The 20,434-nt window shown below is 35.6% G+C and overlaps 1 protein-coding gene across 1 annotated transcript in view; it reads left to right on the forward strand.

Moving 5' to 3' along the window:
• Positions 1-1,036: 1,036 nt before the first annotated feature.
• The window catches only part of KCNK1 (potassium two pore domain channel subfamily K member 1), a 65,358-nt gene continuing 45,960 nt past the window's right edge, over positions 1,037-20,434 (forward strand). Inside the window, exon 1 of the mRNA XM_003767817.3 lies at positions 1,037-1,877. Within this exon, the coding sequence (XP_003767865.1) occupies positions 1,523-1,877 (355 nt within the window). The 5' untranslated portion in view covers positions 1,037-1,522. The remainder of the gene's footprint in view (positions 1,878-20,434) is intronic.

Below are 20,434 nucleotides of genomic sequence, written 5' to 3' on the forward strand. Positions count from 1 at the left end.
CTGGTTTTTTGTCAGTCATTCAGTCAACAATCATTAATTTTTAAATATGTGATTGATGTCTTTTATTTTAATATGGCCTAAATCTCCCTTCCTCATCCCAAGAGTCATCACATAGAAAAATATATATTTTAAAAGAAAAAGAGGAAGAAGAGAAGCAAATGAATGTAATTAATAAAAATTGAAAAACAATCTAAAAAATGTAATGTTTCACAACTATCTCCCATTTCTGCAAAAGAGTTAGGGGAGATATCTTCTCATATCTCTTCTTTCAGGCCAGACTTTCTACTTATATCTAAGCACTGCTGATGTGTACTGAAATGCCTGAAAGAAAGAGCAAAAAAAGTCCCTGCTCCCAAGGAGCTTATATTATAATTTAATGTAAAAAGTTTTTAAAGGGTGAGAAATCAGAAAGGTGAACTTGAAAAAAAACTTTCCTTTTTATACTGAATTTCTTTATCTGTAAAAGGATTTGTAACAGGGTAGGACTCAGATGGTGTCTAGTTCTAGTTTTAGTTTCAATCCAGTTCTAATGTATTAGGTTGAAACATCACAGATCTCTCTCCCCGCCCCCAAGCAGCAGAAACAATTTTTGTGTATAGATCAATTCATATTTTGGAGAAAATTAATTTAGAAATGAGTAAGTTACGGACAACAGAGTGATGATGTATCATAGAAGTTGTATTTCCCCCCAACTTTTATAAACTCACTCTGTTCTTCGGTAAAAAGCCCCGTTCTCATCTATTGTTTAATCAAATAGTTTCATTTAATTATCCCACAATCGGGGGAACCCGAAAAAGGTGGGCTAGCATTATACACCTTTAAGGCAGGGATGTTGGCTCTGTGCATCTTACAGGGTGGAGGGAAGGCGGATTGTCAGAAGTTGAATCTTTCCCTTTCCAGGAAATAGCTACAGCTTTGGCGAAGTTCAATTCCAGACCTACAGACTCATTGGACTTGCTGGTTACCTGAGCCGGGGAACCACGTCAGCGCCACATCATCTGGGGCTTTTTTTTTTTTTTACTGAGAGGAAACAGGAAAAGGAGAGCGAACGAGCAAGCGAGTGAGAGGGGGAAAAAAAAAGAAATACCAGCCAGCCAATCACAAGGAGAACCCAAGTGCACAAAGGAGCCCGGAGCCGGGAGTGGAAGGGGGAGGGTGAAGAAAGCGGGGCGAGGAGAGAGGGAACCTTTATCTAAACCTCTCAAACTTTGGGCGCCGCCTTGACAAACGGGCGGCGGGGGCGAGGGGAGGCGGGCTGTGTTGGTGGTAGCTGGAGAGGGGCCGCTGGAGGGGGGACCGCAAGCGTCCGAGTGAGCTCCAGGGCTACCCCGGAGTTCATTGAGGGATTCACTGCCTTCCACTGCAGATCCTCGGGGCTCGTGTGCGTGAATGTCTGTGGCTTTGCACGCGTGAGGGAGTGTGTGTGTGTGTGTGTGTGTGTGTGTGGGCTGGTGCGCTGGGCTCCCGGCAGTCAAGCTCGCGCTCTCTTGGGGTCTGCCGCGGCGGCGGCGCGCTGGGGAAGATGCTGCAGTCCCTGGCCGGCAGCTCCTGTGTGCGGCTGGTAGAGAGACACCGCTCCGCCTGGTGCTTCGCCTTCTTAGTGCTGGGCTACCTGCTCTACCTGGTCTTCGGCGCGGTGGTCTTCTCCTCCGTGGAGTTGCCCTACGAGGACCTGCTGCGCCAGGAGCTGCGCAAGCTGAAGCAGCGCTTCTTGGAGGAACACAAGTGTCTGTCGGAGCAGCAGCTGGAGCAGTTCCTGGTGCGGGTGCTGGAGGCCAGCAACTACGGCGTTTCGGTGCTCAGCAACGCCTCGGGAAATTGGAACTGGGACTTCACCTCCGCTCTCTTCTTCGCTAGCACCGTGCTCTCCACCACAGGTAGGAAGGCCCGGGCCACCTACCGCCTTCCCAGCGGGTGAGCCTCAAGCACTGCTCCCTTTGCCAAGAGGCCCTGGGGCCTCTCTCTCTCTCTCTCTCTCTCTCTCTCTCTCTCTCTCCCTCTCTCTCTCTCTCTCTCTCTCTCTCTCTCTCTCTCACACACACACACACCCCTCCATCCATTCCCCCATCTTTTCTGACAGTCTCCCACTTTGTGAGCATCCTGGCTCCTCTCCCTCTACTCTTTCCCGCATCCTCCCTCCTGCTCCTGGCAGGACGCAGATCTCAGCTTTGATGAGTTCTGCCTATCAGAATGGGGCTGAGAAAGACCATAGGAAAGCTTGGTATCTGTGGACTCTGTCCAAGATTCTTATTAGCAGGAGTTTGGTGTGACTGCCTCACTACTATGGAGAAAACCGTAGACAAATGTTTTGGCTGGATGCTTACTGGGGCTTCTTCCTGCTGCATTCTTTTAGGGTTACATACGCCAGACGGTTGAGTGGGGGGAAAAAAAAACAAAAAACAAAAAAAAACAAAAAACCTCCAGCTTCCTGAACCCTGGAAGGCAAGAAGCAGAATCATAGACTCATTGATTTTAGAAGTGAGAGTGATCTCACCATCCTTTCTATCCCAACCTAGAAAATCAAAAGGCCTACCTATCACGAAGTGCAGTATTTAGTGATCCTTGATGATTCTATTTAAAAAAGTGTTTTGATTTTGGATAAAGTCTAGAATTATTTCAGTAGTGGGTTACACAGCATTCTTGGCTGACAGAGGCTTTTCTCCCGGAGAGTGCCTTTACAGTTGACCTCTGAGAGGACTGGAAAGATTTTTTTTTTTTCTAAGTTAGAGACAGGGGAGGGAGCATCTAATTGCTCGTGATCTCTCAAAATGAGGACATATAACTGATTCAGCAGTTTTTAGTGCTGGATATTCTGGGTTATCTTTAAACTCTGAACCATCTCCTGCACTGCACAACTAGGCCAGTGGCTCATAACTGGAGATGCTTCTTTGGGTGAAAGATGTGAACCAGTCATGACTCTGAGAGTTGTTGAATGAAAGAAAAAATGCTGCATTTTCAAAGGGACAGTTTACTAAGGAAATAACATTAGTGTTCTATGCAAGTGTAGAATGAGAATGCCAGAGTTGCTAAGGATTTTAGAGGCCATCTCCTCTAATCTCTTTCCTTTGCTGATGAGGTAACTGAAGGACTGTGACGTGGCCAAGGTCAGGAAGCTACTTAATGATTAGCTTCAGAACTTGGGTCTACTGAATCCCAGCAGAGTGTTGAATCACTAAGTCCAGTACTTGATAACTTAATTAATATTGATCTCTCCCTTAACACTCATTGCCTCCTGACCCAAATCTCTGTCCTCAGAAGCTTTGAACTTAAAAGAGAATTGAAATTGCAGGGTTAGAAGGGGTATCAGAGGTCACCTAGTCCAACTCAAATCAGGACATTTAAGGAATACAAATCTTGGATTTTTTTATGTATTAATGAATAACTTTTAAAATATAAGTTGAAAAAATAATACAAAAGCACCAGAATGACTTACCAGATGAGTATATAGTGTTATCATCAAGCAAGTAGAGACAGAATTTTTTTCTCAGATGATAATCTTTAAAAATAAACAAATCTAATCCAAAGCAAGATAGATTTGTTATCTAAGAAAGTTATTAATTCATTTCCCCTACATCACTTTCTCTCCTCTGCCCCCTTTTATTTAGATGACTTGGTGATGCTATTGACCTTATCCCACCCTACTCTGTTGTCCCCTTGAAAAATACCATACTTTTCCATTTGGATACATTCATTCTGAGTTATTAATGAAAGCTTCCCTGTGTAAAATGTTTGTTTTGGTGGCTTTTATGGAGCTTTATAAATGAATCAGAATGTTTTAGTAAAGCTAGTTTATAAAGAAACAATGCTGGCAATTATTATTTCCAGCACTTTCATAGTATCATTAGCATTTCAAGTGTGGCTAATTAAAAAAAAGATTTTCAGTTTATAATATTGAAACATCTCTCTTCCTGCCTTAGTTTAGAAACTGCTTTTGTCGGTTTGCAAACAGGTTCACTTTATAAACATGGGATTTTATATGACTGGTATACTACTTCCATGCATTTTTCTACACTTTTCTATACTTGGTTAGATACCAAAAAAGTTACATTCTGAAGATTAATAGAGTGATATTTTCCAGAACTTGGAGATACTTTTCCTAAACTTGGAAATACTGAGTAAAAATTGCCAAATTTGTCTCTAATTCTCTTTTTAAAAAAAAAAAAAAAAAAAGAAATTCCCTTTTGTAAGAGTTCAAATTGGATTAAGTGTGTTTTCCAGTACAAAAAAAAATCATTGCTGAAATAGTTATAGGGAGCACTTAAGGATAAGTTAACTAGAGGAACAGTTTCTTGGCTTGTAACATCACCAATGCAGGATTGAACTGAGGAGCAAATTTCTTTTAAAAACTTGTTACACAGTCATTTAGACAGTTAGGACTTTTTTTACTGGAAGGACATTGCTTAAAAGTGAAAAAAAAACTTTTTAGTGAAAAGAAAGGAGGAAAGATCATAGAGACTAGCCCAGGGAATCAGGCTGGCAGAAATTTCTTGGACAATGAAAAGGATTGCATGATTAAGTAATGCTGAATCCCTCCTAGCCAGAAGAGACAATATACTGGAACAAGAATTCTTAATCTTTGTGTGTGTATATATCATGGACTGCTTTGGCAATCTGGTAAAGACTATAGAGCCTTTTCAAAATAAGGTTTAACTACATAAAATAAATAAAGCACATAGGATTACAAAGAAAATCAATTATTTTGAACATTATATGTAATATATGTTTGTGTGTATATCTAAATACATATGTGTACATGTGTATTTAAAGTTATGGATCACAGATTAAGAACCTCTGTTGAGAGCATCCTTTTATCCAAAGCAAAATAGATTGGGTCAAAGTATATCATGAATAATGGAATTTTGAAATATGTCTTGGAAATACAGATCATGGTCTCTCTCCTAGAATTGCATCTTATTTAAATGACCTTTTGCAATTAAAATCAGCCATTCTGCTCTTGAAATTGTCCTTAGACTTTAATTTGGGAAAACATTTTTCATAGAATTCCAAGGATGATTTTGGTAAATTAATGTGGATAGATCAGTAATATGATTAAAGGGGATTTAGGGATAGTTGGGCTATATCCTTAACTTCCTGGACTAACAACACAGAGAGTAACTTCCATGTTTTGATCCCAGTGCTCCCATAGGATAATTGCTGGGCCCAGAATAGTGCACCAGAGCTTTTCCCACTATAGAAATGCTAATATTCTGAAATTTCCAATCTAGAAAAAAAAAGGGGCACTTTGATTATTATTAAATGACTTAGAGTAATAATTGATTAGAGATGTCTTTTGTCTTTTGTTCCCCTAGATTTTAAGGAGTCAGAACAGCTGATATTAATTGCAATACAAAACTTTGTCTAAGGCAGGGCTTCTTAAACTTTTTCTACTCGCAGCCTCTCTTTGCCTGAGAAATTTTTATGCTACTCCAGGTATATAGGCATAAAAATAGATATGTAAATCAAACATTTACTGATAACAAATCATAATTTTGCAACTTCCACATTTAATTACGGGATCCCATATGGGCTGGCAACCCACAATTTAAGAAGCTGGAATTTAAAGGAACATTTCTAGATGGCTCATGATAATCTAAGTACTGCGTGATTCTTAGCCACACTTTTACTTTGTGCTTTATTAAAAAGGAAACTTTATTACTGAAATTTTTGTTATTGTTTATTTGTAATGTTTAAGATTAGAGTTTTTAACTTCTTTCCTCCTCTTCTGACTCCTCCTTCTCCTGTTCTTCCTCCTTCTTGTCCAGTGAAGCTTGTGCATCTCTTTTTCAAAATAATGTCTTAAAACAAATTTCCCATCCAGAGTTAACCCCCTCTTCCCAAATTGATCCATGGAATCTTGTGAAGAGAGGATCCATGTACCCAAAGTTAAGAATATCTGCTTTAGATAGTGAATATAATTTTTGTTAAAGTTTAAATTTAACATTGCCCTCACCATTATAATACTACTTTATTTCCACCAAGCCTTTGGTCAATTAAGATTTATCAATAGAAAAGACTTTAAGGAATCCAATTAATCAAACATTGTTAAATATCAGCTGGGAGCAATACTCTGTTAGGTGCTGAAGAATCTGGGAAGAGTTTCTGTTCTTAGTAGAATTTATTTATGGTTTAAGCAGAGGGACCTAAACATGAACGTGCACACACATACATACACATACTCTGTCTGTCTGTCTGTCTCTGTCTCTGTCTCTCTCTCTCTCTCACACACACACACACACACACACACACACACACACACACTTTTTATCCTGAAGCTGTGTTATCCCCTCTTCAGAAATGAGCTTCTTTAAAGGAGATACTATCTTTGTTTTGTTTTTTAATTGTATTTCTATTTATATTCCAAGTTCTAATTAATACCTTTTCATTCATATATACAGAAGTAATTGTGATATAAAGTAATAAGATATGAATGAATTAAAGTGTTTTTTTAAGTAAAAATGAAATATGGGATTGAGAGAAAATGTTAACAATGGAAAATTAGAGAAGCCTTCATGGAAAATTTAACATTTGAGCTAGGTATAGATACAAATACTGAAGATGGGTTTAAATGAAAATACTGAATTTAGATAAAATGCTGGAGAGTAAATAAATACATAGCTACTGAATGAAAGATCAAGAATATGGTGGTCTCCATAATCCTAGTCCAATTCACTTTACCTTATACCATGGTACCTACAAAAATACTATATTGTATTTTTATTATACGAATATCATTGAATATTTGATATGCTTTCTAAGCTAGAATTTTGGGACAAAGAAATCAGTTCATTCTTAGAGAAAATTCTGTATAGGCTGATGTTACATTCCTGAAGAATACAAGCAAAAAATCCAAAAGGAATTTGGAATATTGGTTTAGAATTCCCTTTCTGGGTGATATAAAGTATTTCAGACTGACTTCCATTCCCCTTTCCTAGGAAGGATAAACTCTCAAGATTTTCAGCATTTATAACAGTACAATCTATCCTGGATGATTTAGATAGACTCATTGTTACAATTAGTTACTGGATCATATCAAATACCAACTATATATTAATTTAAAAAATAATATTGTTGGCATTTATCATTTTCAAGACCAACACCTAAACCCATTTGTCATAAAGTGTTTCCCTTTAAAAGAACAAGGTTGGATTTCAGGAAGGAACTTAAAAGATCATGTGGTTTACTTGGAATAAACTTTTCATTGAAAGGTCAGGGATGTAATTCTACTTTTTAAATGAAGCTGTTCTAAAGGAAAAGAACCATGGATTTATAATCAGAAGAGTTGTAATAACATTTGGCCTCCCAACTAAAGAACTATGTGAAGAAGAATAGGGTAAAATTACTTGGCACACTTGAAAGAGATGCTGTAAATGAGGTTTTCCAAATATATTTTATACAGTGGTTTCTCAAAAATTAAGAAAATCATGCTGAGGTAATACATGAGGAGATTACTGTACCCTCCCTCTCCAATTTATACTTTTAAGTGCATTGTAAATATTTAAAGAGTATATTTCTTTCTTAGCTATAAATAGAAACTGAAATAATTTTATAGTAGATTTGATGTTGTCATTATCTTTCCAAAGCAGAGCCAACTTTCTGGGAATGAATGAATCATTACAATTAAATATGTATCTAAAATCCAAATACAAGCAATCCCTCTTGTTCCATTCATTTCCTACTGCACAATTATGTGGCTTAATGGAAAGAACACTCCAATATAGGATGAGAGGAACTGGATTCAATTCCTGTCTCTTATTACTTAATGGGAATGACTAGGATTATTTCAGAGTCTCTTTTCCTCTATAAAATAAAATCTCTAAAATGTCTTTCAGCTCTAAATCTAAAGGCTAAGAAATTCAATTTAATTCAATCAACATTAAGTACTTAGTAGGCAATTCATTATAACACCTTCATTTTAACTTCTTTAATCATTCTTGTTTCCCACCAGAAGGCAGTAGTACTTGTTATCAAAAATATTGTTAATACTTGTCTTAGCAATTCTGAGTTATTCTAAGTTCCTTTATCAAATTACAAATTAATGACTTGCTAATTTTTTTTTTTTTTTTTTGCCTTTGTAGTGAAAGATACTGATCACTGTCAAGAAAACATTAAGTATAATAACTCAACACCACTCGTTTCCTGATAGTCTTTATTTGGCCTGATATTTAGATGACCTTAAATTAGTCACCAACAAATATTGATTAAGTACTTATTAGATGCCATTAATGCTGTATAATATGAATACATAAAAAGGAGAAAAACCAAATGGTTTCTGTCTTCAAGGAGTTTGCCTTCTATTTGGGGAGATTATATACAAATATACAAATATATGGAAAAGAATTGTACAATATAAATTAAGGTCATTCAAAGTGGGAGTGGTTTTGTATGATTAGTTTCAAGGCTGGATTTTTTTTTTTGTTCAATATCATGCTTATTTATATACATACAAATTTGCTATAAAAATATAAATACTATATTTACATAAATAATAAAGAAAAAAACACCCTCCACACAACCACAAAGATCTTTAATCCACAATAGATTCTACAAATTCTCATTCATATTCTAAGTACTTTTATGTAATATAATTATAACAAGCCTAGTTATTTTGTTTCCTAGTTGATCATTTTTAAAATAGAAAATAAATGAGAAAGAAGTGGGATTGCTACAACTGAGCAAGTTATCTTTATAATCTTGAACAAGTTACTTTTCTAAGCTTCAGTTTCTTTATTTGAAGAATAAAGGACTAAATGATCTTTATTGGTACTTCTGAGTATTACTATCTGCGATCCTATGATTCTTTGTAAGTCACCAAGCTGTGAAGGCAGCATAGTATTAGTATATAGTTTATTAATTGATTTCATAATAGTGACCATGAACATTATAATTTAGGATATTCAGTTTAAAAATTCAAGAAAAACTACAATACAATGTAGAAAAGGTATTGCATTTTTCAATTATTTAAGTATTTTTAAGTTGTTTAAAGTTTGGGAAAGTAACTGCTAATCAAAACATCTTATCCTTAAAAGGTTTTAGATAGTCATAATTTTACTGAACATTTATCCTTACTTTATAGAACTTGGTGTATACTTTTACTGCTTAAAATTTTAAGTACTTATAATTGTTTTTTCCTTACTTTTGTACCTTAATAATAATTACCATTTAGATAGAGTTTGAAAATTTGCAAGTATCTTATTCTTTCATAGCAACACTGAGAAATTGTTTTATAAATGAGTAAACTGAAGTAAAACTGAAGTAAAAAAATAAAGTTATGACTTGTCCCAAGATTACACAATAATTAGATGTCTGAGATCCGACTGGGACTGAGTTCTTCCACTGCCCAGTAAATGAAGCCGTAGGAGTAATCAGCTTATTTCAGTTCAGAAAGACACACCACCAAAATGGCAGCAAAATGATGACTTTTTTCCCTGAGGCAATTGGGATTAAGTGACTTGCCCAGGGTCACACAGCTAGGAAGTGTTAAGTGTCTGACAGGAGGTTTGAATTCAGGTTTTCCTGACTTCAGGGCTGGTGCTCTATCCACTGCAACACCTAGCTGCCCCTGAATGATGAATTTTTAACACAATATAAGTTATAGAGGAATTATTACCATCTGCATAGGTTGGAGGAAAATCCACATTAATGAAATCATGGATGTTTGAAATATTTATGTGTTGGTTTTAGTGTTTTTAAGATCTGTATTTGGGGGACATTCCTCTGTGTGTGTGTGTGTGTGTATATGTGTATGTGTATGTGTGTGTGTGTGTGTGTGTGTGTGTGTGTGTGAGAGAGAGAGAGAGAGAGAGAGAGAGAGCATAGAAAGAAAAGAAAATCCTCAAAGACAAAACCCTGTAATTCATCTAGTTTATGAAGTTATCATGAATGCAAACCCTAAAGTGACATTGATCTTATGAGAAAATGCAATCTACCTTATAGTCTGAAATAGTTTGCAATAATGTAGTAGGTAAAAATATAGTAGAAAAATGATGTAAGTCAGACTGATTTCATATAACATGAATAGCAATCACATTATATGTTTTCCCTATTTTTACTGAGAAATAGTGCATCATGTATTCAGGAAGCAAAGTTTGACCCAAAAAGTCATTGATTCTCTGGCACTTTATCAGACAAAGGTTTTTCCATTATTCTTTCCCCTTATTTTGCTCATTGCAAAATCATTATACAATCAACTCTCTGTCATACACTTTGAAAATTAACTTTCATGAGGTGTTGTGTCTACCTATTAAAAACTTAATAGATCCTTTGTGGGGCTGCATGAGACATAGGCTTACTATCCAATCAAAAGTTGAGAGTAGCCTTTTAGGTATTCTTTCTCTGATTTCTTAATACCTCCCACTTTCATTTCTGTCCCCAAGTTACACAGATTTTGCCTTTCCTTGTTCTTGCTCAGTAACATTATGTCATATGCTCAGGATTTTTAAACTTTTTTTTAAAATATAATGTACTTCATTGGCATTCTGGGGAAGTTCATAGACTCTTTTGCAGATTAAATGCATAAAATAAAATATATAAGATTGCAGAGGAAAACATTGCAATTCAAATTTTTAAAAGTTCATATACCCTCTTCAAAGCCCTTGTCATGAGATCTTACATATAGAGATGGATGAGGCTTCGCAGAGGTTCCAGTTCAGTTCCTTTATTTTATAAGCAAACTGGAGTCCTGAAGAATTAAATAACAAAGTCATACGGACATTAAGAATAGAGATACAATTTCAACTCAAATCCTCTGACTTTGAAGTCAATTTTTTTTCTGTAAATACATTCTTGATCCTCAGAGCTACCTACTTCTTCCTATTTGATGTAAGCTCATGACTTGTAGTGACTATGTCATTAAAGGCATTTATTAATCACCTTACTTTATACTAAGACAACTAGATGGCAGAGTGGATAAAGTGCCAGGCCCCAGGGGGACTCATTTTCTTGAGCTCAAAACTAGACTCACATACTTATTAGTTGTGTGACCCTGAGCAAGTTATTTAACATGTTTGCCTCAGTTTACTCATCTCTACATTGAGTTGGAGAAGGAAATGGCAAATTGTTCCAGTGTTATTGCCAAGAAAGCTCCAAATAGGGTTATGAAGAGTTGGCCATGACTGAAACAGTTGAAAAACAAAACTATAACTATATGTCTTGTATCAATGAGACCCTTTTTTCTTTGATTATCTGCCATCCTTGGAGTACTTTCTCTTCTCATTTCTGCTTACTAACTCCCCTGACTTCCTTCAAATCCCAGCTAAAATCTCATCTTATATCATAGTGATATCATATTAAATAGAAACACTAAGCTGTTGATAAGAATGAAGGCAGGCCACACCATTGACACTTTTACAATATAATCTTATTTATGTTTTATTGTACTTTTATTTATTTTTGTTATTTTTCCCCAATTTCATTTTAATCTGGTTCAGGTATGCATTTGACACTTTTGTCTACAGGAATTTTTTCTTTATCCCTTTTAATTCTAATTAGGCAGCTAGGTGGCTCAATGTTTAGAACACTACACCTTCTGTTGGGAAGATCTGAGTTAAAATCCAGCCTCAGAATCTACTAGTTTGTTTGACATTGGGGAAATCACTTAAACCTGTTTGCCTCTGTTTCTTGAAAATGCAAAGTGGGGATAATAATTACCTCCCAAGATTGTTTTGAAGATCTGAAGATACAATATTTGTAAAGTACTCAGCATAGTACGTGGTACATGAAAGGTATGAAAATGCTAGCTATTTTTATCATTATTAATATTTTTCTGTTGATTATTTTCAATTCATCCTGTATATAATTTTGTATATATTTGCTTCTTTAATATCTTCTTAATTAGAATATCTCCTCAAGGACAGGAATTTTACCTTTTTTTTTGTATCACCATTACTTAACACACTGCCTGGTACATAGTAGGTATTTAATAAATATTTATTGACTGACTGGCATGTTTATACTTAACTGTTGAATTGAATTTTTGAAAGTGGCAGCCTGCTATTGGAAGACAAGGTACTTAACCTAACTTCTCAGATGAAGGGAAAGTGGAAGAACTGGAAAGACAGAAAGAACAGACATAAGGGAATTAACAATGGTTCTCCTTTCCTGAGTGAATGGATGGAGGAATGAATGAATGAATTTATGAAAAAAGCATTATGTTAAGCACTAATGTATGAGACACTGTGCTGTATTTCTGAATGGATAATTGATCCATCAGTGACTGATGTTTTCTATTATCTATGTTAATGCTTTCCTTCCTAATTTGTTAGAAAGTGAGTTGATTGTATAATGAAGAGATTAATTAAGATTATTGTTAGGCATAGGCTTTATTTTCCAATTCACAAATATCTGCTTGATCACAGAATATGTTCTAATTCTAGTTTCTGCTAACTGCTCATTCTGACTCGTATTGACTTCTTTGCAGAAAGTAAGGATTTCATTTTAATAAGAAGCACACTTTCTAGTGTAGGGGAAATACTTTTGTATCCTTTAACTTCTTTTTCATTTGCTTAAGATCATTTTATAAAGAAGTGATTTAGAAGGGACAATATTTCCCTTTTCTCCAATTTTCTTATGTGTAGTTTCTTTCTTCCTCAAAAAACTAGTTGCAAACTAAAGCGAGGAATAACTTGCTTCAATTGGTGATCTTCAGTCTAAAAAAGGAAAACAAAACAAAACAAAATAAAAACAAAAACATGAATTATGCATAAAATAGAGATGAGGCAGTTTGTAATCATCCACCTTTGGGATGTTCTGTCAAAGGTACAAAACTCTTTGGCTGAAAACCACTGTGGAAATATTAAACCGCTTTAAAAAGTTTCAATGTCTTCTATCCAGTTGTTAGTGGTTTGGATGACAAACGTCTCATTTGTCACTCAAGGGAATAATCTTTGCTTTGTATATTGTACAAATTGAACTGTTTTTCATCAATTGAAGCTTTTATGGCAAAAGAAGAAGATCAATGTGATGCAGAATAATATGATCATTTTGGGGGAGAGTTGGAGAGAGGAAAAGCAATACATATTGTAAATAATATAAGCAATAAAAATTGCTTAAGTTCAAAAGAAGTGCATATTTGAAAATAAGAGAATTTCACTTGGAATCGGATAACCTTGAGTTTATCCTACCCTTATTAGCAGTGCAATTGTGGGTTACCCCTTAACTTCTCTGGGCTTTAGTTTCTGCATCTATAAAATCAAGGGGTTGGAATAGACAGAGTCTAGGGCTTCTCCTAGTTCTATAATCTACGATCCTAAATAAAATTATTTTTGTTTTTCTTTTTACTAAAAGGGATATAAAAACATATTGCATGTCAGAAACAGGAGTTTGTGAGATCTGAGTATCCATTTTTCATAGATTTTTTTTTTTTCACATACATTCTTACATTTACTCTAATACCTATTTCAGCCATTTAACCAAGCTGGTCACTGAGTCTCTTTAGTGTTAGGCTCACTTGAGGCTGGTTGGTACATAGAGGGACTTCTAGTTATTCCAATCTATACTTGGAACACTTGTCCAGATCTAATCCTTGTAGGTGAAGTAACTAAGTCCAAAAGAAATCAAACAACTTGTCTAAAGTCTAAAAGGTAAAAACGAGTGACAAATTTGGGATTTGAAGTCACATTTTCTTCCTCCTAATGCAGGAATCTTTTCATTGATTCATTGTATTGTTGAAAAAGCCCTCCTGTACTAACAGTACGATGGTAGTATGGTGGAGAGTGATCTGCTCATCAAATATACGCAATAGTCCTTCAACAATACTTATGAGGGAATGAAATTATTAATACTTTACCCTTGTCAGCATGGAGAGTCTATTGTAACAATTTCCTGATTTCACATAGCTTTTGGATATGGGATATTTGTGCAGGTATCTCCAAATATGTAGGTATGCTACCAAAACCACTACGTAATCTAGGTAGGGTCCTCAAACTTTTTAAATAGGGGGCCAGTTCACTGTCCCTCAGACTGTTAGAGGGCCAGACTATAATAAAAACAAAAACTTTCTTTTGTGGGCCTTTAAATAAAGAAACTTTATACCCCTCAGTGAGGGGGATAATTGTCCTCAGCTGCCGCATCTGGTCCCCGGGCCGTAGTTTGAGGACCCCTGATCTAGAGTGTATAGAATGACTAGGGGACACAACAATGTTTCTTTTTTCTTATGTCAGTCAATAAGCATATATTAAGTGCCTACTGTGTACCAGGCACTAAGTGAGGGAGATGCGAAGAAAGGGAAAAAACAATTCAAACTCTACAATTACTGTGCAGGGCACCACCATTCTGCCAAATGGATTTACAATTTAAGTTTCATCTTTGACTCCTTATTTCTCTCACTCTACACCTATACAATTAGTAGTCAAGTCTTATTTCTCTCTTCTGTAGCATATCCATATATGTCCTCTTCTCTTCTCTGTCACTACCACCTACTTTGGTGCATCTCATCATCTCAAACTTGTAGTATTATGAAAGATTACTAGTTGGTCTCTTTGCCTCAAGTCTCTCTCCACTGTAGTCTGCCCTTTTACTTAGCTGTCAAATTGATTTTCTGAAATTTAGGTCTGATTTTTATCACCTCCCTTCCCATTTTATCAATTCCAGTAGCTCTCCATTACCTTCAGTATCAAATATAAAATCTTGTTTGGTTTTCAAAGTCCTTCATAATCTAACCACCACCTACTATTTAAATCATTTTATAGTTTGCTTTCCTCCTTGCTGTACCTTGAAAGGGACAGTTCCTTTCCCATCTCTGAGCACTTTCACTGGCTGTCAGCCATGTCTTGGAATGCTCTTTTTCCACATCTCTGTCTCCTGGCTCCCGTGACTCCCTTAAAGTTTCAGCTAAAGTCCCACATTTTGCAAGAATCCTTTCTCAGTCTTCCTTCATTTTAATGTGTCCCTGTGAGATCACTTCCAATTTATCCTGGATGTATTTTGTTTGTACATAATTATTTACATGTTTTCTTCCTATTAGATTTTGAATTCCTAGAAGGTAGGAACTATTTTTGTTTTTTGTGGTCTATCCATTTATTTTTGCCTTTCTTATATGGCCAGCTGTGCATAGTACCTAGTACACAGTAGGTACATGCCTACATAAAAGGCATTTAATAAATAATACTTGACTAATGACTTCTATTGATGAGCTGTTCTGAGAATCTCCATTTTAGGGAAGGGCCCAGACCAACATCCTTCATTTTTCAGACTTGTCTACCTTTTACTCCCTCCCCATTAAAATATAAGATACTTGAAGTCAGGGACTGTCTTTCTCTTGCTAAGATTTGTTTCTTCACTGTTCAGTTGAACACTACTTGGCATATAGTCAGTGATTACTAAGTACATCCTGATTTGACTTCAATGTAATGTGACTATTTATCATCAAATAAAATCTATTTGCATAAACAGATCAACTGAAATTTTTAAAATTAAAAATGGCAATACCAAAAAATATGCTAGAGATGGTATCATAATACTGAATGTTTTCCAGTTACCAAGGAATAGATATAGATTTCCATATTTAGAGAGCAAAGTAAGACTGACACAGATTTTCTGCCCTGGAGGCCTGAACATTTGAGCAGTATGCAGTGTTTCCTTAAAATTTTAAATACTGGTGTGACTTTCAGAAGGGGAAAAAAGTAATTTGAGTTTTTCCAAATTTGCTAAGCTACTGATTACTAAAAAAAAAAAAAAATCTATATATGCATAGATTGCTAATGGTTTTTGAAATATATTTCCTCTGATGTTGTTAAATTCTATCAAAGCCTAATATAATAATCGCAGTCGCTGTGAAGGAAGAAAGAATGGAAGGTCAAACATTTATTAAGTCTCATTTTATCTTCATAATAATCCTGGGAGGTAGATAAGTGCTTAATATCCTCATTTTACAGATGAGGAAATTAAGACAAACAACTTAATTGAATGGCCTTGGATTACCAGGGTACTAAATTGAGTATTGGATTTGAACTCAAATTTTCCTGATTCCAGGATCAAAGACCTAATATATTGAGCCATTCCATAATTTCAGCTAGACCATCAGTACTATACTCTTTCTCATTTTACCTCCTGAATAGGGATTGGAGTTTAATTTTTTACTAGCTTCCCTTCGAATTTCCATGGTTCCTCTTTAGCACCCCATCCCTTCCCCCAAGGTCTTTCCCTCATTTAAAAAAATAATTGACACCATTGGCCATTAACTCTCTTCTCCCCTCTTCTTCATCTTTTATCACTCAGGTCTCTTCTGCAACTTTTTCTTCCTTCATTCATTACCTCCTTGCTAAGGTTAGCCTCTCTTCTTATTTAAATTATCCCATTCCATCCTGTCTCCTCCAATAGATTGTCCCCTCTGTCATCCCCTACCTCCTTTTTAAAAATTTTTAATACCTTTTTATTTACAAGTTATATACATGGGTAATTTTACAACATTGACAATTGTCAAAACTTTTGTTCCAATTTTTTCCCCTCCTTCCCCCCACCCCCTACTCTAGATGACAGGATGACCAATACATGTTAAATATGTTAAAGTATAAATTAAAATACAAAATAAGTATACATGCCCAAACCATTATTTTGCTATACAAAAAGAATTGGACTCTGAAATAGTGTACAATCAAAATCAAAAATGCAGGCGGACAAAAATATAGAGATTGGAAATTCTGTGTATGTCATTCCCTTTTTCAGTCTTTCCATTTTTTACTGACTTATTTTCTACTGTCCACAAACATGCTCATGTCTTCTCTATCTTTTAAAAAGGTCCTCTCTTGATCTTTCTATCCTAATTATAATCCTATATCTCCTCTACTCTTTGTAGCTAAATTTCTTGAAAAGATCCTCCACAATAGGTGCTCTACTTTTTTTCCCCACTTTCTTCTTTATCCCTTGTTTACAATCTCATTTCTTACTTTATCCTCCTACCAAAAGTGTTCCTTCCAAAGTTATTCATGATCGCTTAGCTGCCAGATTCAAAGACCTTTTCTCAAACTTCATTCTCCTAGATCTCTGCATTCTTTGATACTGTTGATCATTCCTGGACCATCTGTTCTCTCAAGATTTTCATCTTTCCATTCAGCCATTAAAGTGATTTTCTCAAAGGAATATCAGATCTGGAACTAAATCAGTTCCAATGGAGCAGTAATGAACTGAACCAGCTACACCCAGTGAAAGAACTCTGGGAGATGACTAAGAACCATTACATTGAATTCCCAATCCCTATATTTATGCCCACCTGCATTTTTGATTTCCTTCACAGGCTAATTGGACAATATTTCAGAGTCTGATTCTTTTTGTACAGCAAAATAACGGTTTGGTCATGTATACTTATTGTGTATCTAATTGATACTTTAGTATATTTAACATCTACTGGTCATCCTGCCATCTAGGGGAGGGGCTGGGGGAAAGGAGGGGAAAAATTGGAACAAAACGTTTGGCAATTGTCAATGCTGTAAAATTACCCATACATATAACTTGTAAATAAAAGACTATTTTAAAAAAATAGGTTTTCTAAGAATGTTTAAAAAAAAGGAATATCAGATCTTATATTATCAGTTGCCTACTCAATAAACTTCAGGGGTTTGTTATTACTTCTAGGATGAAATACAAAATGCTGATTGGCATTCAAAAATCATAACCTATAACCCTTCCTCCCTTTCAAGTCTCACACTTTACTTCTTAACATATAGCCAATGACAGGGGTCTCCTGACTGCTTCATGAACAAGACACATTCATTGTTAGTGGGCAAGTGTTAGATGAAGGAATGGGTCGGAAGAAAATATAAAAAAGAAAAATGTGATCTAAAAATGTTAAGGATGAAGAGAAGTCAAGAAAGATGAGGTTTCTGAAAAGACCATTACATTTGGGGATGAAAAGATCACTGGTAACTTTGGAGAGAGCAGTTAAAGTTGATTGGTGAGATTAAATTACAAGTCATTGGTACAAACCTCTCATGTATAAATCTCATTTTACAGATGAGGAAACTGAGACTAGTTAATTGACTTGCCCAACATCGCACAGATAGTAAGAGATGTGATTTGATATGGTTATCCCTGATTGGATCTGTTCCCCACCCCCACTCAACCTATATCTATACTGCCAGCTGAAAATGATAAAGGTTAAAACATTTTTAACAACAGAAGTTTTCCTGTTTAGTTGCCAAGGCACTCGATTATTTAGGAATCATGTTTAAGTGGATTAAGTTAATTAAAGAACTTTGAGAGACTGTTCTACAGCTGCCTACATTTCAAACTGAGTCACTTTCATCTGGGGAAGATGATAACATTTGCACTGTTTTGTTAAAATGTTGGGCAAGAAAATGAAGCCCACTTCATTCCCCACCCACCACCCTATGTTCTGACAGTAGCCACTTCAAAAAAATAGCAACTCACCCACAGATAAAATTAAACAGATGCAGCTCTCACTTCATGGAAAGATACTACTGATATTACTTTCTCTCTATTCTTTTAGTGTTGAAATTGTTGTATGCTGGGGTGGTCATGCATTGGTATTCCTTTGTCCATCACACCTGGTGTTTAAAAATGAAACAAAACCCAACAGATAAAAAACAATCAAAGAACTGTTGAAGACTAAGAGGTTAGTCTCTGCAGGAACATTATTGGACATTATTCTCAAGTTCTGTTACTTTTGTGCCTTTTTTCCCCCTTGTAACAAGTCAATTTCCTTGCTCAAAATCTGTTCTCCCTCCCCTCTAGTTTTTAATCTCTTTGTCACTGAGGCAACCCAGCTATACTTTGTTTTGGTTTTACTTCACTTCCCACCCTTCTTGAGCCTCCTCAACCCCCACTTCATTTCAACATGAAGTAATGACATAGGCATCTCACTTTTACCTAGTCTTCCTACACAACTATCCACACAGAACTATCTTTCCCGAAAATAATAATCATCTTAACATTCCTCAATAATCACTTTCCAACCTTCATGTATTTCAGATTCTTCATGAGGGTATTACTATTCATGAGAGTCTTCAATTGTGTGTGTGTGTGTGTGTGTGTGTGTGTGAGAGAGAGAGAGAGAGAGAGAGAGAGAGAGATAGAGACAGAGAGAGAGAGAGACAGAGAGAGAGAGAATCTCAATCCTTGGGGGTCTATCTAACATGTGCCCTCATCACATCCCCTTTTTCCCCCTCCCTTTTTTTTTTTTTAGCTCTCTTGACATTACACTGTTGTGTATTTTCTTTGTTTTCTTTCACTTTCTGTACGTGATATACCCACCTCCTTTTCTGGTTGGTTGTCATCTTTTATGTTGCATCTCCAGATAATTTTCCATTGATAATTTGTTGCACCTTATTTGTTCCCACTATATATTTCTATTCTCTTTTCGATTGTTTACAGCTTTAATTCATTATTGACTATAGTATTCCATGAATCAGCCAATTAATATATGTATATTCACAAGATTGTAACATAAAGAGATAGCCCATTGCTTTAGTCAACATATTTATCTTTTTCTAGTATCCAGCTTTTCTAATTAAAAAAAAAAAAAAGAAACCTTGCTGTTCTTTGTCTCTTAGTGAGATTGTCTTCCAGTGAGATTAGAAGAAAACCCCTTTTATTAAAATGTAGAGTTAAGCAAATTAAATTTATGCATTGGCCATGTATGAAAGGGGGAAAATAGTATGTGTATATGTACATACACATGTATGTATGTGTATATACATCTAAATGTATATATGTAGATTTAATTCCATAATCTGTCCTACAGTTCTCTATCAATAGGTGGATAGCATGCTTTCTCATTAGTTCTTTGTTCTCATGATCATATTTTATTTTTATACTAATCAAAATTCCTAAGAATTTCTTAGTTATTTATTTCTATAATATTATTGTCATTTTATAAATTGTTCCCCTAGTTCTGTTAACTTTATTTTGTACCAGTTCACATAGGTTTTCCCAAGTTTCTTTGACACTGCCCCTTTTGTTATTTCTTACATCACAATAATGTTCCATCACATTTATATACCATAACTTTTTAGTCTTTCCCACTTGATACTCCCCCACCGCAGATTCCCATCTTTGTTACCTCAAAGAGTTATTAATATATTTGTGCATCATTAATTTGTTTTGTTTAGAACTTCTCTCTCCCTTAATCTACCCCCTCTTCTAATTTTTCCTTCTTCCATCTCCCCTTTCTCATTTCCCTCTTGAGAGAAATGTATTTCTGTACTCAAAACTTCTGTGCCCCTCTTCCTTCTCTTCTCCCTCTTTTATCCTCTCCCTCATCCTTTTTCCTTTCTTCCTCTTCTTCTTCCTTTTCTTCCTTCTTCTCTTGCTTTTCCTCCTCCTTTTTTTTCCTTCATCCTCTCCCCTCCTCTACTCCACCCCATGATCACATCCTAATGTCAAATGTCTGTCTGGATTTGAACACAAGTTCTCCTGCCTCCAAGGCCAGTTCTCTATGCACTGTGCAACCTTACTGTTTTCTTTATATTTTATTTGTGTATTA

Source organism: Sarcophilus harrisii, chromosome 4, assembly GCF_902635505.1.
Source record: "Sarcophilus harrisii chromosome 4, mSarHar1.11, whole genome shotgun sequence".
In the NCBI taxonomy this organism is placed as follows: Eukaryota; Metazoa; Chordata; class Mammalia; order Dasyuromorphia; family Dasyuridae; genus Sarcophilus; species Sarcophilus harrisii.